A 24,654-nucleotide genomic window follows, 5' to 3' on the forward strand; every position below is an offset into this window, starting at 1 on the left:
GGGGAGGAAGACGGGGGGGGGGGGCAATGCAAAAAAAAAAATAGAAAAATAGAAAAATAGCGTTAAAAAAAACGTGAAAGCATGCGGGGAGATGCGGGTGCAGGCCTGATTCTCGTGGGTTTTGCAGAGTGAATGCGGGGTTGCGGGTGGGGGCTGCGGTGGGGTAGATTTTGTCCGAGCAACACCTGCCGTATCCGGTCGCAATAAAAAACGATGGCCTTCAAAAGCGTGACAGTAAAACGCGAAAAATTGAACGCAAACGCCGGGAGAACCTCCCTCCTCCCACCTAGCGTGTTCATCCCGCACACGGTGACACGCTTCCTCCGTTACTTACCTCCGCAAAAAACGCCTCCATCCTCCAGGCTCCTCCCGGCCCCGCGGAGCGCAGACACCGGCCCCCGGCGCCAACCTCACCGGGGAGGGGACGTCCGCAGAGACGGATGGGGAACGGCGGTGGCGGCGGCGGCGGCGGCAGCGGGGTTTCCCATTCACTGAACGTGCGTGTTCATCCTCTGCGTGGAACCGTGGCACCAGTCTGCCACATTGAGGAGAAATCCACGGGTGGGGTGTGAGGTGTGGGCTGAGGTTAGGAATTAAAAATGTCCGCGCCGGGGATCCGTCGGAGAGCACCAATTAAAGCGCACCGGTTTATAGGAGTGTGTCGTTCCAGTCTTCCTGCGCGCGTTTGTGTGTGTGAGTGTGTGTGTGTGTGTGTGTGTGTGTGTGTGTGTGTGTGTTTGTGTGTGTGTGTGTGTGTGTGTGTGAGTGAGAGAGAGAGAGAGAGAATGTGTGTGTGTGTGTGTGTGTGTGAGTGAGTGAGTGAGAGAGAGAGAGAGAGAGAAGTGTGTGTGTGTGTGTGTGTGTGTGTGTGTGTGTGTGTGTGTGTGTGTGTGTGTGTGTGTGTGTGTGTGTGTGAGGGGAGTTGAGACGTGAGTGACGCTGCCCATCGTGCACGCTGACGTGTGTGTGGGGGTGGGGGGGTACCAAACTCGAACACACACACGCGGGACAGATATAGTGCGGGGTGTGTTTTTGAAGTTTTGGATAAAATGTAAAAAAAAAAAAACTTTAAATGTACTGAAAAAATGAACCTCTTTGCAACATTGAGAGCAAAGCTGTTATCACCCTCTGTTGTGATGCTGACAGTTTCAGAATCAGAGAAACTTTACCTATAGTAAATTCAACATCTACAAATAAAAAAATAAAAAAAAAATATATATACATATATATATATATATATAAAGGGAAAATAAAATAAAAATAAGACAAATAAGAAAAAGAAAGTGAAAAACATCTGATTTCACTCCAACATTTGTAAATAAACTACATCTGTGAAAAAAAACGGCTGTACATCTGTATAAGTAGGTGTACAGTTTATGTAAGTTTAAGTTTAAAAAGTATCTGGATTTTCAAGGTTCTTTCCCCTCCCTACTTGCAGAGGGAGGCAGCTTAATTACAGGTCCGAGCCATATGGGGCGTAAAATTATATTTCACATCAGACACACACAAACATTGGAGTGGAGCAGTGGAGCAGAACAGTTGGGGAAGAACACCCCCAATTTATGGAACCCAACATCCATGGTGTCCCTAAAGACCCCAGTTTGGGCTTGAACCAGACAGATGGTCTATGTGATGTGCACCCTGTGCGATTTTATTCTTCCCATTCGCAGCAGGCTCCAGGAGCCAGGTGCAGCTATCAGCAGCCTCGCAGGGTAAGGCCCCTTTGGGGCACCTCACCCCTCAGCCCTGGAGGTAAAACCAGGGGCCTCCTGGATGCATATTTGCATGTGCAAGTACCGTGCAGTCTACATCTTCATCACATAGAGTTGATTTTGAGTCCATGTCGCAGGCAGTTCAAACGCCAGGGATCCAACAACAGCAAACCCCCTCCTCCTCACCCTGTGGCTGATTTGTGTTTTTGTAGTGTTGTTAAAAAAAAAAAAATCACAGACACATACATGCATACACAACCAGGAAATGAAACATAATCCTTCATATAAACTTGCCTTCGGAAAGCCCAAATACCAAACCTGTGGAAAAAAACAGCACTGCCATGCTATGTATCTATCCGCAGTTACCACTCTTTATATACACGCATGTATATAAAGTATCTGAATGTACAAATTAGTCAAACACAAAAACCCATATTAGCAATGATTCAAAAATAGAATGTGTATAAAGAAAAAAAGATAAGTTAAAAATATTGTTGAAGCAGGAAGAAAAACAAATATAAAGTAGAAATTTGTGTAAAACCCGGCAACCAAGGTGATCTGACATCTCATTATCCGTTAAAGGTTAATTTTAATTTGTTGCAAAGGCCATGTCATTTGACGTAATCTGAAGTTTCATAGGGTAATTATGCTGCAGTGCATTATATTGTGTGCATTAAGGTACCATATCCTGTTTGTCGGCACAGGGAAAATAGCCCGAACAGATTACCTATGAATGAGTGTGCATCTCTATATCTGGTCACCTATGACCACCTGGCAAAAGTGAATTTTCCCATTATTATAAGAACTCTCAAGGGATTTTGCTGGATTATTACTTAAAGACAATCAAATGATCAAACTTAAATAAAAATGTTAACAGCGATTTAGGTTGGGATAGAGTAAGTTTGTGTTACAATTCACATGATAAAGTATTCATGATGCAATATTACATTGAGGCAATGTATATTGCCGGACCCAGATGGTGTTTTGATACAACTTTGTAACACTGGGTTCTGTAAAATGTCTGCTTTATAAACCATCGCTGCTTCAAATTTTTTGTTCCTCTTCATATCGTCTGCATTAACCTTCACCTTGCTGGCACTCCAGGATAAGTAAGATAAATGAAATCAACTTCTCTTTTCCAATAAAGGTCTGCATGGAAGTCAATAGCAGAAGTTTAACAGCTATAAATTTTGCTGGAAAAATCCCTTGAGTGTAAAAAAAACAGAGGGGGGGGTCACTGCTGTTGATTGCATGGTTAAAAGCCATCGACCCAAACAACTCATCAAACATGCACACGTGACCAGGAACACACACATACATAGAGAAACACATACACACACATATGTGTATGTATATATGCAGGTATGTGTAGCTAGCTAGCTAGCTAGCTAGATAGCTAGATAGATAGATAGATAGAAGAAATCCCAAGAGGGAATAAAAACTGTCATAGCAGCCAGGTACATCAAAAACAATGAAGTAAGAAAAATTTAAATACAAAAATACAATAAGGGGTATATGTAAGTATATATAAGTATATGTGTGGATATCTATACATATATATTCTTTGACCTGACGGTCTATGCTATTAAATTCACATATCCGTGACAATGCTGACTAAGTCCTTTTCTGAGGCAAATTGATCGTCTAGTCAGGAGCAGAACTCTGCTTACTCATCTCACCATAGCTCTCTCCCCTTCATGTATCCTTTTCCAATTACTAACTGTGCGGGTCTGTGTGAGCACGCGCACACACCTTTGTGCAAATAGTCTAATGTGTTAAAAGGACAGTTTAATATTTTTTCTCCAGTTCTCCGGATAAAAATGCAGACCAACCAGTGAAAAGCCCATCTACCAATCCACAGAGCACAGTAGCACTTCATTTACCACATGTACCTTGTCACAAGTGTGTTAACGTTTTAGTGTGTGTGTGTGTGTGCGTGCAGGTGTGTGTGTGTGTGTGTGTGTGTGTGTGTGTGTGTGTGTGTGCACACGCACTCATTGCATAGGCATCACTTATAATGTCACAGCTAATCAGTTTTACAACCTGAGGAGCCATAAATCTCTCTTCAGTTATTACCCTTTTCTCTCACAGTTGCCCCCGTTGTGTGACCCCTGACCCTCTCACTTAGACACACTGAACAAAGAGATGCAGAGAATCTGAGCGAGAACTAGCCCCTCGATTGTTCTTTGAGGCTTTAGGGCGAGTTTGGCTTTTGAAATCGGTAGCGGAGAAACAAAGATGTATTTGTTTCATGTGATTTGTGCTAAAACCAGTGCTGTTATCCATATTTTGCTTATATGCTTATATTTGCGCATCTTTCATTGTTCATGTGTGGATTCCCAGTTTTCTCCCACATTCTGAAAACCTGCAGTAAGTTAACAGGAGATTGCAAATATGTCCATAGGTGTAATTAGGGGTGTTAGTGGTTGTACATCTATATATGTGACCTTCTGATTGACCAGTGACATTCATCTAATAAATAGGTGTCAAACTCCAAATATGGCCCGCACTGTAATTATATTTGGCCTGCAAAGCCATACCAAATGACTGTTAGAGCTGGCCCGTCGGTATAGTCTAAAGTGCATGTACCGCTAATTCTACAAATCCCAGAATTTTCTGCTGATGCTTTGGCACGAAAATCACAACAGGACCCATAAATGCCCTCTCCTCTGTTGACAGCAGTCATAGTGACCTTATGCTAATGCTGGCACCCTGCTACTTAGGCAGAAAACAGGATTTTGCACAAGTGCAATATTAAGTTATATATTGTATAGTATTAAGCTACGCGGGTTCCATATTTAGTTTTTAAGCAAAACTTTTTGTGTCCATATGAAAAGGTTCATTGTAATTTTTTTCAATAAATGATCTAATGTCATCCGTGATAGGCTCCATCCCCTAATGACCCTATGTACTGAATACGTGGTATAGTCGATAAATTAAGTTTAAGTCATTGTGCTTACATTTGTTATACTCACCCACTGCGCTAGTAACAAGATACTCGTGTTTTTTTTTTTTTTGTTTTTTTTTCACTTTCTTTATAATGCGCCACATGTGGCCCAACTTCTAAGCGACACCTGGTCATGTCACACTTTGACTGCCGGGAAAAGACCTTAGCAGGTTTTTTTACACATGGCAAGAAGAAAATCTTTTCAGCAAACCTCCATTTACAACAGTGAGCGTCCATAGGTGCCTAGTTTGGTCGCCTGCATTGAAAGATTTTGTCCATGGGGTTGGACCCCACAAGATGAGGAAAAAAACATTTCACCCACGGCAATCCAGGTTACACATTTGCAAGTTATGGAACAGTGCCCGTGCAATGCTAGAGTGGTTTAACCAAGTAGTATAACAGATGGGTTCATTTGTCATGTTTTAAAAGACTTCATTTCTTGCTTTAGGATTATTTTTTATTGCAAGTAGGAGTAGAGGGTTGGTGCTCGGCCCCTGTGGATCGTCTGTGTGACATTCCTTTTGTATCTCTTTATCCTCCTAATTCGTTATCGATAGGTGAAGAGTTTAAACTTTATTTCTTGATTACTGCAACTCACCAGACGTCAGTTTTGTTTGATGTATTGAACTGACTAACTTAAGGGGTCATAACAGAAATCAGGGGCTCATCTGGCATGAATCAACAGTTACCTCAGGCAGTGCATGAATGAGTATTATAACAACCGCAGCAGCTTTATTAAACCCGGTTTGCCTGTATTAAATTGGGCTTCATATGGTGTACACTGACTCGCACGCACTCGGAAACACACACGGAAGGAACAGCAATTTTGAGCTCCAAAGAATGTGTAATTTGATTTACAGTGAATTTTTTCATCAATATTAAACCGCTGCCAGAGGACACCAGACATTCCTGTTGGAAGCTGCAGTATCATTCTCTCATCATACTCACAGTACTGCAACACCAAAACTGTGAAATAAAGAAAAATAGCAGGACAATCATTTCTTCTCCTTTTTTGTGTATTTAAAATAGAACAACATTTTATTGAACAGCTGTTTATTGAACATTTATAAAGGCTATTGCTTGGTTTGACCTTATACACTGCTCTTATTACATTCAAATGAAATAAAGACACTGACACTGTGGGGAGCCTGCAAAGGTACAGCTCGGAAAGGTCACCTGTCAATCACTGGGATGGCATGCAAAGGCAAAGACAGACCACCATTCACTCTCACATTCGTGCCCAAAGGCACTTTTGAGACTCCAATTAACCTAACTTGCATGGTTGAGATCTGTGTAAGTAAACGCAAGTCACACAGAAAGAAATCTGTCTCACTCCCAAAGCTGTCACAAGCTGTTTTTATTCATTGATAATTATCAGGTCATTTCTATTATCCCTCATAAATGTGAAGAAAATATAAATGATTGAGATCCCGCATTGCTCTGAATTTTCTTTTCAGGAAGACGGGAAGTCACAAATATGTCAGTCACTGTCAGTTTGTGTTGAAGCACATGCTGCATTCAAGGTGCCTTCAAGTCCATTCATTTTCACGAAATAAATGAAATCCCATTCCAAAAAATAACAGCTGTGACATTTTTTTTTTAATATGGTCCTTAATTTTTAAGTGTGTCAGTGTTTTGATTTTACCAGAGCAGACCACTTGAGTGCATCTCACAATAATACTCAGAGGCAACCCTGATCATTCTCACTCAAGTGATAATTCAACGACTAGAAATTCAAGACTTCATTCTGGACTGCGGTACATGACGTGGGACGGATGTTGAGATAAAGGCAGTTTCCACCTGGTTTCATCACCCCTCAACTCCCCATCCATTTCTCCGTATTAGTCATCACTGTTCAGCTATTGTTGACCCCTTTGTCTGGTGAGCACATCTGCGTGCGAACATTTGCACGTCTGAAGGTGTGTGTATTCTCTATCACCATGAAAGCATCTGCAACAGGTTAATAAACATTATTAGGTAATAATAAAAAGATAATTAGCTTTAAAAAATATATTTCTGTTTCAGAAAGGTGGAAAGGAGGAACAATGAGTGCAAAGAGGCGGTCTGAAGAGTCTGGCCTCCCCTGGAATGAGCACATCGAATGATTCGTGTACTCATGAAATTCACCTCCTCTCCTGCGTACACAAAGACACACACATGCACACCATCTCAGAGTGACATATGTGATGTCACTTGATCTGTGTGACTCATTCAGCGGTGCACATATACCCAGTAGAAGGCAAATTATGCGCCTTTATTGAGACTACAGGGGTCATCTTTTGCTGAATTTGCTGATATAGGCTAGTTTTGGAAAAGAAAAAAAACCTCAAATAAATCGAAGGTGTCAAAGCCATAATTGGGATTAGCAGACCGTGAAGTGTATTGCTGCTGCAGACTGTCTGGGGCTGTGGACTATTTTAAAAACCTGCAGCAGGGCCCTCTTAGCAAATTTTATGAAAGAAAAGACAGATTTGACCTTCTCTCCTCTCATATAAAGCCATGTATAAAACCAGAGCACTATATACACACTCCACTTTTTTTAAATATTTCAATTCTGCCATCAATAGGATTTTTATATACTGATGCTTTGTTTTGTTTTGGTTTTTTTTTGTTTTTTTGGTCAAAAACATTTGTTTTTGTACTTTGCTCTGTACCTTGAGCGTCACTTCAAATTGTACAGTTTTTTCCCAGGTGGCCAGTTAAGGGATCTTGTATTCACATTTTCATATATCAGATATTCACAATATAGGGCGAGTTACCAAAGATTTTTTTAGAAAATCATAAATTGGCTGGGATTATTTCCAGCCCTACTGCTACCCTGAGTGCAGAATATGGATGGACAACAAATGAACAAATGAATGATAAATACCCCAAATTATGAATAATTAATTGTCAGGTGTTTAATAACCAGTGATGGCAACTACTTTAGTAATGTTACTTTCCAACAAACTTCTTCTTGTAACACACACATCTCGAATTATTATAGTCAGACTTTAAAATGGTGTATTTACGTAATTATGTTATTTTTTTTCTTTGATGCCTTTGTCCCTTGTGAAAGTGGATCTGCAGAGGTAACTGCATGGATAAGGAGAAAGGCAGTGGTTGAAATTTTAACGTACTGAGTGTCCAGATGCTGCACTCAGTGTACATTTCACTGGGTTTATATAGACATACATGCATACTAGGCAAGATTCAATTAAGTCGCTCTGGGGGGATGACTTCATCCTGATTCCCAAAGCCCTCCTTCTCCCCACCCCTGCACCTCCATCTAACACGCCCAACCCCCACCTCTGCTAACCTAAGCACCACCCATTGGTTGTATGGCAGTATGACACCACGTCTTTGAACCAAATTAGCTGTCAATGCAGCTCCCTAATTCCCCACTGACAGTTGGGTAATTTAATAAGCCAGCTATAGCCCAGAGCAGAGCACTTACATGCATACGACACAGAAAAACACACACACACACACACACACACACACACACACACACACACACACACACACACACACACACACACACACACACACACACACACACACACATTCATTTGTACTGCAATCTTAGTGAGGATTTTCATTGATGTTCCACATTCCAGGAACCCTCTCCTAAACCCAACTCTAAGCTGAAAGTCAAACCTTCAAACCATCTCTCAAAAGTGTGTCTCGGAAAGTAGCGGCACTTTCTTTGAATCATTTTTTTGCCATTTTTTTTGTCTAAACCAAAAAAGCCAACATGTGGCTCAGTTTTATGCCTTTTCTAAAAAGCTTGAAAAAATAATATGGGTGATTATTTTAAGAAGGCGACGATATTGTGCCGTATTAGAAGGAACATTGATTCATGTGATTCAAGGAACAAAGAAATGTTTTTCTATTTATGATGTTGGGCCTTTGAGCTTCAACAGTGGAAAAATGTAGGTGAACTCTGAACATGACCTGCAAGGCATTATAGACTCTATGATGCAAAGGATAGGAAGGATAGGAATAATTCACCCTAACTCTGTCCTCAAAACTGATATTTATGAAATCCATGTTTTCACTTCACAGTTGATCTGCTGTAATCCTGACAAATCACGTTCAGAACTCGAGTGTTGCGCTTTTCTCTCTTCTGATTGATAGATCAACAAAACCCTGTTCTAAAAAATATTCCAATAAAAAAGCCCATTAATCCACTTCAGGTTCTGATTAATCTATATTAGTCTCTTTGAATTGGGAAAGATATACTTCATTGCAAAATTTTGATTTCTACACATTGCAGTATTAAACTTCTTTTTTGAACCATTTCTACAGTATTTTTTGGATCATAAATAACGTCTCTTAGGCTCCTTCAAACTTGAAACTTTAAATAGAAATGATGAAAGTCCAAACATCATGGCTTTGACACCACTGCACCATGTATCCTGCATTATTTTCACATTCACAATTACCGCTCAGTGTTTATCATTAAGGGAGCTTTATTGAGACAGATTTTTTTTCCACTGGATTAAGTTGAATGAAGAGTAATCCTTATCAGAAGAGATTAAATTACCCAGATCAGTATAATAACAGGATTACAAAGACTCCCCTGACTCAAACGACCCCTGCTGTTCTAACATCTCAGCAAACCCTTATAAACAAACATAAGAGGTATGACACACCATTGGAAAGGTTTTGTTTGGTTTTTTTTATCAAGGAAAAAAGAGACAAAGAGGGAGTAATTAGGGACAATGTGAATTCATTAATCAGGGATACGCAAGGAAAAGACGATTCTAAAAAACCCAGATTAGTCTAAGATATGTATAATTCAAAAAATTATTTATTTGGGCAGAGGGTAATATGATGGAATCATACTTGCCAAGGTTAATACATATACACACACACACAACATACCATGCAATTGGTGTTAAGTGTGTGGCTAATGCAGTGACAAAGTGAACAAAAGCACAGCTGTCACTCAAGAGGATTTACTATCATTTATGAATATTCAACACAGCTGAGAGTGACAGAAGGTGAGCTTAGCTTTTCAAACCTTCAGCTCCCATGTGGACTCTTCAAATTAATGCACATAAACGAGTCAAGGTCCATGTTTTGTTGTTTTTTTTTATTTTAAATCAGAAGTATTGAATTGAAATGACCCACAGTTAGTGATGGTGCAGGGAGTATTTGCATTCGTCAGCAGTCTTAAAAGGTAAGCGTGTGTGTGTGTGTGTGTGCGTGTGTGTGTGTGTGTGTGTGCGTGTGTGTGTGTGTGTGTGTGTGTGTGTGCGTGTGTGTGTGTGTGTGCGTGTGTGTGTATGTGTGTCTGTGTCATGTTTGGGGGGGTGCTTTGTTGACATTGTTTCTTTTGCACGACATTCTCAAAAATCAACAGTTTACATCAAAACAACAATTAGAAAAGGGGACTGTTTGCATGCACACACCTGCGGCTGTGTGTTCGTGTCTTTGTGTTTGGGGTTGGACTGTCCCTCAAGGTGCATGCACGATATCCGGTTGTTCCAGATTTGTAGTTCTTAAAATAACCGATCGGTGGCAGTAATCGCGCATCGGATGTGTTTGTAAACAGAAGCCAGTTCACATCCTGATGCCTCATACAGGGCGTGTCAGCATGTTGTGGAAGCCCGCCCTTGCACGATTTTGAATGGATGATTTTATTACGTCATAAAAACTGGCGATCTGATTGGATAATTTCTCTGTCCGTTCAGTGTGACAGACGTCAGAATACTTGCTAGCTGTTTCGGAAACGAAAGTGGCTCGTGTCTTGACTAGATGGTGGTTGCTAGCGTGGAATGAGACTTTGTTTAAAAAAAAACGTCCGTGGTTTTACGTGTCGTATTAACTGGGGTGACAGAAAGCGGTAAGAATGCAATACGACGGTATTTTCCTAGCGTAACATATGTTTTGTAAGGAAGGCGGGCCTGTGCTGTCAAACCTCGACAACAACACCTGAATAGGTTCCCCGACATGGGTCCGAGTCTGTTTACTAATTTTCAGATTAAGCTAGTTTTGGCTTTTGGTCTGGGCCTTCAGCTGTACCTTACCTTCGCTAAAAAAACGAGTCGAGCTCCTGTCCTATAGTTTATAAATGTCTAGATTGAGGTACAGATAAGACTGAAGATAAACGGATGTTAAAATGTCCTTTGACTTCTTTGCCAGGGGATGTTGAGTGAACACCAGAGCAGAAGGGGAAAAACTTTACTGGGATGGAGGTATGTAACTTCTCTATCTGTAGCATTGCTTTACCTGATGGCAACACTTCATGTTGGGGTTTGAGCTCGTCATCAATAAAGCCTTAATCCAAGTTTGTAGCTTCCCACCATCAGCTAGATGTCTCAGATAGTTTTATAACGTCGTGAGTCACCAGTTATTACATCCACAAAATTATGTTGTTTCACAATTTGATTAGATTTGAGCAATACAAAAAACACTCTTATATAATTAGCACAATGCTATTCAACATGTTTTTCCAGGAGAGTCTGATGAAGAACTGCAATAGACTTGTAAACTCAGTCTCTCGTCACATATTCTAGAAAATATGAGCATGTAAAAAGTAATCTATTTGACACGCTGTTGAGATTGTCTTGAGTAAAACAGGTTGAAATCATTTGCTGAAAATAAAAGAAATATTCATTGTCGAAAAATAACACACCTGAGCCTTTTTTTCTCTGAGAAAAATGTAAAGTTCCTAAAATGTATCCAACTGCTGTAGAATATCATTTCACATCTGACCCACAGCATAAGCTTGAAGTCCACTGATATTTTCAGGGCTTATACCGATTACGACGTTGCTAATAAATCTTGATATTGAGTGAATTGAATATGAATTACCGTTGTCTTTAGGGTTGTGACATTCAGCCGTTATCATAACTACAAATACTGTGGCCCATTTTTCATGTTCTCTCTTTTCCTTTTTTTTTAAATACATTAAAAAACATCAGGCAGAACTAGAGGTTGTAGAGATGAAGATGTTGAGGTTTTCTTTGGGAGTGACCAGGATGGATAGGATCAGGAATGAGTCTATCAGAGGAACAGCACATGTTAGATGTTTTGGAGAGAAGGTCAGAGAAGCCAGACTGAGATGGTTCGGTCATGTACAGAGGACAGATAGAGAATATATTGCTAGACAGATGCTTGAATTGGAGCTGCCAAAGACCAAAGAGAAGATTTATGGACGTAGTGAGGGAGGATATGAAGGTAGTTGGTGTGAAAGAGGAGGATACAGAGAATAGGATTAGATGGAGAAAGTTGATTCACTGTGGCGATCCCTGAAGGGAAAAGCCAAAAGAAGAAGAAGAAGACGAAGAAGAAGAAGAGATGTTGAGGTCATTTACATTTTTTAATAATCCTCTCTGCCCGCATCCCATGACCGCTTAGATCAGCCAATAACAAGGGAAAAGTATTGTGACAGTTGACTGGGTAGAATAGACTCCAACTCAGGCTTTTGTGGGTCAGCTTTTCTTTCCAGCTAGACTCACAATGATGGCTTTGACTATTTGTATTTGTAATGGACTGACAAGAAACACCAGCTTGAGGAGTAAAAAGCAGGGGCTAAAATAAATCAAGTCATTTGAGTCAAGTCAAGTGACTGGTGTGAAAACCAAAGTTCACAGGATATAAACGTCGTTGTACCTGCCCACCCAGTCAGAAACTTGCAAAAGAAAAGAATAACCTTAGATCAACCACGGCTGGGGGCCATCAGAGTGGAAGTTTAAGAAGATGGACATAATCTAAGACTAGAGCGCTACAGATTATATTCAGTCCTGTCATGCAAACCTCATAGAATGGAGATGGGACACACGGTGGATTTCTTCAGGCTGTGATGCTTTTATTATAAGCATTATAAGTATTATAAGTTACTGGACAATTATCTTCAAAGTGTAGGTAATCTGGGCCACGCCCACTACAACTATATACAGAGCATTTTATTAAATCATAGGGTGAATTCACACACACAGCTACTTTGGATCACAGTGAAATATTGATTTTGAATTTGAGTTCAACACTAAGCCAGCTCTATGGATGCCAACTGAGGAAGAAGAATCAGAGGGCCCTCTCTAACTGTCTTTTTCAAAGTGAATCAAAGTGATGGTCCCGCAATTGGTAGAGACATCAAATATGTCACATTGTAAAGATAGCTGTAAATCATTCACCCACAAATGTGAGTAATTATGTACCAACGATAACATAACAAGCACAAACCTGGTGTGTATAAAAATTTGCATCTGTGAACCATAGCTGGCTGTGAAGTCACTGTGTCATCCCCCTGCCCCGCTGTTGATGTAGCAGCTATGAGACTGTAAAAGGACTCAGTTGCGAAGGAAGCGTAGGACGCTATGTAGAAAGATCATCCTAGATTGTGGCATGCATAAACCCAGGTATCAGAATGAGGGTTCATTGTGAGTAAAAGAGCAAAACACAGGAGAATGCTGAGGTTCTCAACTAATGATGTGACGACAGCCCCTGCACAAGACTGAGGGATCATCAAATCACATATGTTTTCAAAAATTGTAAGAATTCACAGCAACAAAGAAAATTGTGGATTGTTATATATGCAGGATACATCTTCCACATGCTGGTATTAACCAGTATTAACGTGGTTAACTGTTATCCACCAACCAACTCATAGTGACAATCACTGGTGGCTGTGGCCAGTGTTATCTGTCAGTATGAGACAGACTACATTACAGGTTTATTTAATAAATGCATTTGAATTTGTATTCCTGCGTGGTACGTATTATAGTCACTTGTTCTTCTTGTGATGATCCATTCAGTAATCATCCCCATTTTTTTTCACAGAAAAGGTTCATATAATCTTTACTAGATAACATAAGTAACCACCTTTAATGTAAACAGAATTTTGTGGTAAGCATAAGCTCATCTCAGCCCCTTTGAAGATTTAAAAATTACAAAGATAACACTTTGAATTCAAAGATCAAGGCCAATCCTCACAACGCAGCTTTAGTGGTAAACCAGGGCCAATAATTTTGGTAATTATTTTCTGTTCCTGACAGGCTGAATTTGTTGTTTCTATAAATTATCTAAATATTTTCTGAACAGCAATTCATTTTTTGATGACAAGTTCTTGAGTGGTAATGTCTTGTTATTCAGACATTAGAGGTCAAGTTTACAGCAAGTCTATAGTATCAACTTTTTAAGATAGTGGGAACCAGAATCATTTCTCTGATTCCAAATACTGCAGCAGGTACAGTAAAGCAACAGAAGGCCACACTAGTTTCTTATTTTTTTGAGGCAAAACAATTTGGCGTGATGAATCTTGGTTCCTTGTATAATTTGTTGTCAGTGTACTTTCTCTTTCCATTCCCTCACCCTTTCCCCATTCTTTGTCATCCAGGCTATAGCACGGGGCTTGACTACTTGGTGAGACTGAAGCCGCTGTCACTATGGCGCACTTTGACACAGAGTACCAGCGCCTTGAGGCGTCCTACAGCGATTCGCCCCCTGGAGAAGAGAACCTGCTGATGCATGTGCCAGAGGGAGCTAAATGTATGACACATGCATACACAAACAAATCACACAAACCAAAACACCTTCTTCTAGTGTACTCGGACAGTGCTAGAGGTATTTCCTAATTGCAATTAATGTTTCACAGCTCAGTGGCACCACATAGAAAACCTGGACCTGTTTTTCCAAAGAATATCCTTTTGTGTGCTTGTGTGTCACTCTACTATTATGAATCCATATGTGCATGGCCTGAAAATGCTGCTCTGTGGTACCTCTTTGCTTGCAGCAGGCCGGGATAAAACTGGAAAGCTGGAGAGCATGTTGGTTTAATCTAGGTCTGATAATAAGACCATAACTTGACTAACTGCCAGACAGCGTTGTATTGCTCAATGATGCTTAGCCTGCAGAGCTAGGCTTTGTATACAGTTGCCGTAAAACTATTTTTGATTTAAGTATTGAAATATAATACTTTTTCACCAGAATAGTTTCCTTTCAGCAAATAAATAATTGAATTGCACTCAAGGATTCAAAGTGGACATCACAGTGGTGCAGTGGTTAGCGCTTTCATCTTACAGCACCAACAACCCTGGTTTGATTCCCATGGCGAGCCTTTGTGTGTGGGGCTTGAATGTTCTCCTTGTGTCTGCATGGGTTTCTCCTGGCTTCTTCAGTTTCCTCACACACTCCGAATTCATGCCAAGGTTAATTTTTTAACCTTAATTAATTGAGTCGATTAGTTGCCCTAGTGTGTCTATGTATGCGGCCTGGTGGTGCAGGGTGTACTTTGCCTCTCACCCAATAGCAGATGGGATAGGCTACTGCATCCCCCACAACCCTAGGTGTAAGATAAGCGGAAGATAGTGGATGGATGGATTTAAAGTGTTTATTGTCATATGCACAGGAAGGTAATATGTTTCCCAGCAAAATGAAATTCTTTCTGTTTGTTGGCAGTGAATGATACATCATTGTGCTGTGTGTAATATAGAAATACAATTACATTTTGTGCAAAGTTGGGGTAGATTTACAGATAAGCCCAAGTGTCTCGGTAGCTGGTTTACTGTGGACGAAGAGATAAAAAGGTGCTTTTAATAACAGCTTTTGATAACATTAATAAATGTACATAGAATAACAGGCAAGCTTATATGCATGAAAAAAACAACAAACTTCAAGAAGCCATCTTAATATGTTTATCCATCCTTTTTTTCAACAACATTCCTTAACCTCCTTTACGTTTATAATCTGCATCAGAAGAATGGATTCACTTGTATGCTGATGGGAGAGATCTTCGAACTCGTGTATGTAGTAACCTCTCAGTATAACATTATCTATACCAGTCAGATTTCTTTCTTTGAATTGTATCATGTACAATACAAACATTAATGGCCTCTCCCTCTGTCACCAACTACTGCAGCCAGTTGCTGTTTGTGGTTGGTTTCACAGTGTTCCTGGCGAACTGTGTGGACTACGACATCCTCTTTGCCAACAAGTTTGTAAATCACACAGATTCATCTAAAGTCACTCTGCCTGATGCCTTCCTCCCTACGGATGTCTGCAGTACTCGGTGAGCAAAGCAAATTCACATAATTTGCTTTACATTTACAATATTTATTTGTTACTCACAGGTCTAGTATTTGTCTGTCAGATTTATTTTTCACCAGACTTTTTGCTTGTTAAACTTTTAGCCGTGCTGTTTGTCTGAAAGATGATTCAGGATGTGATGTTAGAATGTCCAATTCGCAACAAGATTATTTTGACATTTCTGTAGTTTTGGCTAGTTAATGTTAGTAAGGGAATTTGTAAAATAAGAGGACTACAGCTCCCTAAATAGTTAACGTCATATTTTTTTAAATAGAATTAAAGATGAATGTTTGTACTTCAACCACATCTTGGCTGCTTCATTTTCAGTTTCATGGTGGAGCACAGAGACACAAATCCAAAGATGATGTCACTCTCCAAAAGCTTCTGAACCTAACTATTTATGATAGAAACAATATGTGCCCAGAAAAAGATGAATGGGCATTATCACTTTGAGTTCAATATGTCAAGGCAGTGTCAGTACTTCTGTCAAATATACAAACCCTGCAGTTTTAACATGAAAATACGTCTTTCCACAGTATTCGAGACAATGCCTTTGTGATCTTTGTGCTGGTTATCTCCGGTGTGTTTTGGCTGCATCGCCTGGTCAAATTCATCTACAATGTTTGCTGCTACTTGGAGATCCGGTCCTTCTATATCAATGCGCTGAAGATGACAATGGTGAGACAGTCACGGGCTTTGGAGAGGGGAGCTGACAGATGATCACCATTGAAAAAAACATTGTACTTACATGCAAAATGCACTGAAACCTTTTGATAGTCATTGTACTTATTTTTCAGTCAGAGCTGCCCTATGCAACATGGCAGGAGGTTCAGGCAAGGATAGTGGAGATTCAGAAGGAACATCAGATCTGTATCCATAAAAAGGAACTGTCAGAACTTGACATTTACCACCGAATCCTCCGCTTCAAAAACTACATGGTGTGTACTTTTATGTTATATTTGCATGCAATCACTATTGCCTACTACTTTTGACTGTAATAAAATCGAGTAATCTTAAACTGCTTTCTGGTAATTCTGCAGGTAGCCATGGTGAATAAATCACTCCTTCCTGTGCGCTTTCGACTTCCTGTGCTGGGCGACTGTGTTTTTTACACACGTGGCCTCAAGTACAACTTTGAACTCATCTTCTTTTGGGGTCCAGGTGTGTATGTGTGTGTGTGTGTGTGTTTGTGTCTTCATTATAATTCTTGTATTTTCATATTTATTAGTTGCACAGTGGAGATGGGCGGTGCACATTCACCTCAGTTTGCACATTTGTGTAAAATATTAAGATTGCAGTCTTGCTTTATTCCTTTTCCATTATATTTCTTTAGGATCCCTATTTGAGAATGAGTGGAGCTTAAAATCAGAGTATAAGAGAGGGGGAAATCGGCTTGAGCTCGCTGATAGACTTGCATCACGCATCCTGTGGATTGGCATTGCCAATTTGCTGCTGTGTCCAGTTATTCTGGTGTGGCAGATCCTCTATGCATTCTTTAGTTACACTGAGGTAAGTGGTTTGTTTACATGAGCAACCTCCTAGTGTTTCCTTTTTCAGATAGATAATTGTTGTGTAATGTGCTTGTTTAGGTGATCAAGAGAGAGCCTGGTTCCCTTGGAGCACGATGCTGGTCTCTGTATGGCCGATGTTACCTGCGTCACTTTAATGAGTTGGACCACGAGCTCATGTCTCGCCTTAGCAAAGGTTACAAGGTGTGTGTTCCGAATTACCCTGCTTTCCCTTAGGTGTCGCTTTGAAGAATTTAGGTCATGATTGACCCTGTTAGTTTTATAATACTTTTACTGTGTTTTCAAAAAGTGACAAGTGCATTGTCAGGTTATACCCATTGCTCCTCTAAGTTGCCCATTTAAGAAATCTAATTACTTTACATAAGAGGTAAATGCAGTCAGAACAGAGTTGGGAAACATCTGAAGTAATGATCTTGTTTGGAAACATCTGAATTAATGAATTAAACTAAATTTATCAAATACAATTTTTATTATGTCACTGCAACAGACCAAGTTATGTGGTTATTTTGAAGAAAAAAAAAAACAAAAACCTGGACTTTTTTTATATTTGAAAGGAAATGAGGGGCCTCTAGTTGGAGTGCAAAATATTGGTAGAGGTGAAATTTATGATGAAGCCTCTTCACTTTCTCTCCCTTAGGCAGCATCCAAGTACATGAATTGTTTCCTTTCACCACTGCTAACTGTGGTGGCCAAAAATGTAGCGTTTTTTGCTGGGTCTCTTCTGGCTGTTCTCATTGCTTTGACCATCTACGATGAAGACGTGCTTGCAGTTGAACATGTCCTGTCATCAATCACTCTGCTTGGAGTGTGTATCACAATCTGCAGGTGAGGATTGGTGCCATCAAATCAATATATAGGTTACTTTAATATCTTTGCTTGCATGACTTTTCTGAATGATCACGTTCACACAAATCAGTTCATAGATATGCAGACAAATTATTTTACTCAGGGATGGGTAGTATTTGAAAATAGAGCAAATGCGGTAATTTTTCATTTATGAATTTGGGGATACAGATCTTAGTTCAGTAGATTTGCTTGAACTTTTTACTTCATTGCATAGTGCAATGAGTAAATTTGTAACCATTTGTGGCCTTTTTTAACTTGATATTAGCGAGAAATTTGCAAGGAGTAATAAAATCTCCAGAAAAATGTCAAAGTGATGATGAAGCTAAATTTAGAGGCTAGCTCAGTGATGCTTTTCAATCTTTTACTCTAACGCTCGTCTTGAGAGTTCACCAATTTAAAACTGTTCTATTGGAATTAAATTACACTGGAGACACTTGATTTTTGTCTGTGACTTATGACATACACTATATGGCCAAGAGTATTTGCTCACCCATTCAAATAATAGGAAGCAGGTGTTCCAATCACTTTCATGGTCAAAGGTGTATAAAATCAAGCACCTTGACATGCAGACTGTTTTTAAAAACATTTGTGAAAGAATGGGTTGCTCTCAAGAGCTCAGTGAATTCCACCGTGGAACTGTGATAGGATGCCACCTGTGCAATAAATCCAGTTGTGAAATTTTCTCACTCCTGAATATTCCACAGTTAACTGTCAGATGTATCATAAGAACATGGATGTGTTTGGGAATTATGGCAACTCAGCCACGAAGCGGTAGGCCATGTAAACTGGAGCTTCCCTGAGAAGCTCCTTAGACATACAGTAGACATGGGTAACTGATTGAAATAGACCAATATATTTATATAACCCCCCCAAATTGTTCTCATGAAATCTGTTCTTGCCTTGGTTTATTATATTGTGTGATTTGCTTATACCTGCAAATAACTGCTTTTCTTTTGAAAACAGCATTACAAACGGAAATATTTAAATTTTGGATAAAATTTAATGAAAAATTGAACCAATGAGAATTATATACCCTGGGTTGAAGTACATTGTAACCATTTATGGTGTGGCTTACTATCGTTTAGGCTATGAAATAATGAAACTTATGAATGTCTTTAAGGTCACTTATTTATTCTCTTTCTACAGGTCATTCATTCCAGATAAGCACATGGTGTTTTGTCCTGAGCAGCTGTTGCGAGTTATCTTGGCCCACATCCACTACATGCCCGACCACTGGCAGGGCAACGCTCACAGATATGAGACCCGAGACCAGTTCTCCCAGCTTTTCCAGTACAAAGCAGTGAGCTCCATTGCTCAATACTAAAATCGAAACATTTGTATTCTACCAGCTATAAATTATTTTAAAATACAACATCACTGTATGTCATTTCAGGAGATAGTGTATTATTTGGGCCCCTGTCTGATAGTGATATTTGATCGGCCCAAGAGAGAAATCACATGTTTCATGCTCCAATACTACTTTGCCATTCTGGTTGAAAATATCAGAAATATTTTCAGAAAGCAGGCACGGTAACAATATCACCCCTTAGCCAGGAATATACCAGACTGCTCTATGGGTTCAAAATGAGTTTGGGGCTGATTATACCTTAGCAAATGTAATGTAAATGTAAATACCTTTTTATGGATTTTAGGGCGTTCAAGATGCATGCATAACTTGTGTTGTATAAGTTGATCCTAAACTACACAGAGTTTTTGGGGAGGGCAGGGGGAGCAGTGGAACTTCAAATTGTAGTTTTCCAAAGAATTCACCTCGATGATGTTGGTATTATTGAACAAACCTTGCACATTTTGTTCCTCCTACTGTGAATTTTCTGAACCCTACTGTGTTTTATCAGTGCACAGCTTTCAACAGGCTTTCCATTTCTTTACTAACAGGCATTTATTCTTGAAGAGCTGATTAGTCCTGTGGTGACTCCCATCATCCTCATTTTCTGTCTGAGGAGGAAGTCTCTTGAGATTATTGACTTCTTCCGGAACTTCACAGTCGAGGTTATTGGGGTGGGAGACACTTGCTCCTTTGCCCAGATGGACATCAGGCAGCATGGACATCCAGCGGTGAGGAGCTACTAAGCACAACTGTACAAACATGTATACACAAAAAAACGAAATATCTGCCTGTCTAACCATATGGAAGAACAGACCCGTATCCCCTCAGAATAGGCAGGTGTTAAAAAAATGCAAAAAGAACATATTACCTGGTGCTTCACAAATTAAATGTTTATTAAATTGTTATTCATAATTTGACAATAATCCAGACAGATATTATTGCCCACTAAAAACCCTGCTTGTTTTTTTATTTTCAGAATTTCATCTACATTTTGCAATAAGGTGCCTATAAAAAAACATCAAATTCCTCCGAGATACATAAGTGAGAAATTACCCAAAATGAGAAAGAATACCTAAATATCAAGAAACTTTAAATTATATAGAAATCACTTGTTAAAATATAAAAAAATGTCTAAAAATCAGCAATTAGCTACTAAAATATAAGAATGAAACTTATATCAACCAGAAATCAGGAATGTTCGTAACTCTCATGTTGGCCAGTCACTAGATTCATTAATACAACCATACTGTAGCTGACACCATGGGTGTCACCTGGAAATACTCCTGGCAATTGCCACAATTTATTGTTGCCCCTTCATGGGCATTCAGTGATTCTGCATTTGCGATATCACAGAATGAGTTTTGTGTCACTGTGATTTTTGTTTCTCTTCCCTCCCCATAGTGGATGTCAGAAGGGAAGACGGAGGCTTCTGTCTACCAACAAGCTGAGGACGGCAAGACAGAATTGTCTTTGATGCACTTCGCCATCACCAACCCACAGTGGCAGCCTCCTCATGAAACTACACACTTCATCAGTCAACTCAAAGAAAGAGTTCACAGAGAGGCCACTGGGACTTCTTCAGACACACACCCACTCTCACTTTCAGAGTCTGAAGTATGCAAATGAATAACCATCCACCTGAGTTTGATTTCATAACATCCTTGCAAATTGAATTAACCCTGTCATCCCGTCTGCCTCTCACAGCCAAGAAGCCTCATAGCAAACCTTCTGGCAGGTCCATCTACGTTGGGGTCTGTTCATTTTGGCCGTGACTCGTCCTTAATCAATCACACTGTGGCTGGCATGAGTGAAGGCGCATCCGCCTTGCGTTCCCTTTCCCCAATTGGCAACAGCCTTCACCTGAAAGGCAGCTTGAGTGCAGCACACAGAGCTGTTGGCTACTCTTCAGCAATGAACAGAACAATGGCTGGCTCAGGGTATGAATATAATTTTGTGGATCTCATCAACTTTAAATGTTCATTGTGTAGTTGGATGGAAAGGTACACTGTGCAACTCCTCGCTCAGATTTAATTTTATTTTAAATCCAATGCCCCTCCAATGTTCTTATCTCTAAACCCCATACTCGCCCTTATTCTTTTCATTTTTTTACTTTCAACCGACAGGACTGATGCCAGAACTGTGAGCTCTGGCAGCAGTGCATGGGAGGGTCAGCTCACTAGTATGGTGCTGTCAGAGTATGCCTCCACTGAGATGAGCATCCATGCACTTTACATGCACGAGGTGTGTATGAGTACATGTGAGAGAGACAGAGCGTGTTGTGAACTGATGTTAGATCTCTTAACTCTGCCCTGTTATACTGAATACCATGTTCTATTTTGTTTTTCAAGCTTCATAAACAGCAATCACGTGGCGAGCTGTCTCGTCACACATGGCACCGGCAGGAAAGTGACGAAAGCAGCGACAGCGTCCCGGATGAGGTGAGAAGTGAACCCCTCTCTCGTTATAGGAACTTGCCTCGCTCACACACGTTCCCCACGTCGGTACCGAGTCCCAGTGCCATTCCCACATCAGCCACAAGAGGTACCATTGTGGGCCAGGAGGGGGCTCCACCACAAAGCACCAGCCAACGTCGCCATAGTGGAACTACCATAGGTAACTATTCCTGTGTCTAGAAATCATTTTGAAGAACAATGCTTTATGACAGAGGTGTCCAAGAGTACGATTGTCTCATACATCTGCTGATATCAACTCCCCATTCCCTCGGTTCTTCTAATCTACACCCTGTTTTCTAAAATCTGATTTTACCACTGCTTTGCATGGTTCTGTGGTCTGTCTGTGGCTCTAGAATTGCCGCCTCTGGTAGAAGGAGGCTGCAAAACTCCTAATATCTTAGCAAGAGATTGAAAGCAGGATCCACCTGCCCCTCCCTGCCATCCCCACTAATCGCCCTCAAATTTATGACATGACTAAAACCAATAATTAATTTAATCATACAGTAAGCAAAACAAATTAGCATAGCGCACTCGTCTATAAACCAGCATGGCGGGGTAGTTAAAATAGAATTTACATTTGGACTAGATGGCCACACTAAAAAGATGGAAAGCACTCAGAAAACTATTGAAAGGGCACAGTATTTTTTTCTATAAGATTAAAATTATTTTTAAATATGTATATTGATAAAAAGATAAACTTCATGTAACATTCTCCCAATAATCAAACATTCCACACCCCAAAATCCACAAACATGAGGATAGTTAATTTTTTAACCTTAACTGAGTTGTACCCTGCCTCTTGCCCGATGGCAGCCTGGATAGGCTCCAGCACCCCCAGCAACCCTAAGTAGGATAAGTGGTAGAAAATGGATTGATGTCTTTAACTGAACAGTATTTTTCTAATTGACGAACTATCAGGCATTGAGTCCATTATCCAATCATCAGTCCAATCATCTGTACCGCTATTTAATAGTACTGAACTCATTATTGTCTGAAATATTCTCTAAGATTGTTGACACGTCTAAAGATGAGTACATTTTTTAGATTCTTTAGGCGCTGGAGCGAAGGTGGTGAGGTCGGCTCGCGTGCCAATGGGCGGCTGGGCAGAGGAGAATCAGACAGCACCAGGACAACACGAGCCTCTGCAGGAAGAGAGCTCAGAGGACGAGATGCCTCCACACATACACAAGGTAAATTCCTTTTGTGTTCAGAAGAGCTCATTAGTAAGTTGATTTTATTTTGTCCGTGCATAAATAAATAACATAATTTACATCTTTGTCTTGTTTTAGGTTGTTTAACCATACTGTATGGAAAAAGCTCCAGTGTTTTTTTTTTTATTACATCGCCATCGTCATCCCAACCCGAAAGCATTGTCTGGGAGACAGACAAAGACAGTCCTGTGCACTATCATCCTTTCGATAAGCCAAGAACTGGAGGAGTTTGGCGAGTATTGGGAAAGTGAAGTACTGTCCGCCTGCCTTAATAGGCAGAATCCCAAGATGACATGAGGACCTGCAAGATCAAGTATTTTCAATAACTGAAGACAACAACAGACTACACTACTCATCACCAATGAGTGATATAATTTTATGGAAGTGCATGTGTTAACTTTGCAGAAAACTATTGAACACTTGAGCACCTCTGGTAGCACCCGTCCACCCATGGCTATTGTATCACTCGTGAGCAAACACGTTGCAATCTTGCAATCTACTCTACAATGCAGATTTCAGTTTGCCCAACAATACACAAAGGCTCACAACAGTGATCCTTTCTCTATTGTTTACAAATTTGACAAGACAAATGGCATGAAAGGTGGAATTTAAAGATCGTCCAGTCAACCCAAGCTGTCAAAAAACTTGCAGGTAGCACATTAACTTTTAAAGTGTTGATTCGTTTTAGTTTCAACGGCATGGTGATCTTTGTTTTTATTTGACTTAAAACATAGAAAAGGATTTATTACAGTACTATTTTTATATATTTTTTATTTGTTATCATTGGCTTTTCGCTTAAACCTTCAAAAGTGGCTGGATTTTAGATAGACATCAAGAATAACTAGAGTAGCAAGGTTTCTCTGTGCCCATATACATTTTGTAAATATGTGTCAGTTTGTTATTTTACACCTTCCACAAACAAACAAATAATGAAATGTACAAAATTGTAAAGCAAGAATTTAGTGTCCAATTATCAGTGCCGATGGATATATTTCAATCTGATTTTGTTATGCTTTATCTTTTTGTTTGTTATCTGTTGACTTTTGTATTGACTTGCTGAACCATAAACAGGGATGTTTAAAGCATGTTATAAAGATGTTTGTGCCATACAAAAATCTTTTAAGCACAAGTGCATGACCATCATTCCCTCATGCTACTGAAGACTCCGTAGTTAAACAGTCGATGACCTTTCTCCTTTAAAGGCATGACTCATCAAATCTTGTCATCAATAGGCCTACACAGTTCTGAACGGCCAATTATGCACTTTAATGTTTTGTCAGTGCAGAGGGATTCACTTAGTATAGATTGTTTTGTTCTTATTTTTATTTTTGTTTTATAATGAAAGGGACTTGACAAAATGTTTAGCGGGTGTTGGCATTGTTTGCAGTAACGTTAGTGTCAAAGTGCTTTGTGTTTTCTGTTTAATAGATGCTGTATGATATCATTTTGTACAGATGTAAAGTAATCCATTAAATCGAGTACAGCGTAATGAGACATAGAATTGACTTTAAAAACATCGCTGGGAATATACTCCCAAATCAGTTGGCAGATTCAATAATCAATAAAATGGTTGACACAATAATCGAATTACT

General features: G+C 39.9%; 2 protein-coding genes across 2 annotated transcripts in view; one reads left to right on the plus strand and one right to left on the minus strand.

Moving 5' to 3' along the window:
- myo10l1 (myosin X, like 1) overlaps window positions 1-534 on the minus strand; it is a 43,892-nt gene extending 43,358 nt beyond the window's left edge. Inside the window, exon 1 of the mRNA XM_086155586.1 lies at window positions 335-534. Coding sequence (XP_086011712.1) covers window positions 335-355 — 21 coding nt within the window. The 5' untranslated portion in view covers window positions 356-534. The remainder of the gene's footprint in view (window positions 1-334) is intronic.
- A 9,818-nt stretch (window positions 535-10,352) lies between these two features.
- On the plus strand, window positions 10,353-24,641 carry atg9a (ATG9 autophagy related 9 homolog A (S. cerevisiae)). The gene is made up of 20 exons (XM_086155601.1): window positions 10,353-10,492; window positions 10,792-10,844; window positions 13,988-14,139; window positions 14,246-14,289; window positions 15,328-15,392; window positions 15,509-15,658; window positions 16,212-16,353; window positions 16,473-16,613; window positions 16,716-16,836; window positions 17,009-17,184; window positions 17,265-17,387; window positions 17,842-18,029; window positions 19,197-19,350; window positions 19,947-20,126; window positions 20,800-21,012; window positions 21,103-21,335; window positions 21,522-21,639; window positions 21,747-22,011; window positions 22,896-23,041; window positions 23,141-24,641. The coding sequence occupies exons 3-20, from the start codon at window positions 14,037-14,039 to the stop codon at window positions 23,147-23,149; spliced, it is 2,571 nt and encodes an 856-aa protein (XP_086011727.1). The 5' UTR covers window positions 10,353-10,492; window positions 10,792-10,844; window positions 13,988-14,036; the 3' UTR covers window positions 23,150-24,641.
- Window positions 24,642-24,654: the final 13 nt, after the last annotated feature.

The sequence above is a fragment of the Fistularia commersonii genome, chromosome 1 (genome assembly GCF_037954325.1).
Source record: "Fistularia commersonii isolate RoL2024-O1a breed Wild chromosome 1, RoL_Fcom_v1.0, whole genome shotgun sequence".
NCBI lineage: Eukaryota > Metazoa > Chordata > Actinopteri > Syngnathiformes > Fistulariidae > Fistularia > Fistularia commersonii.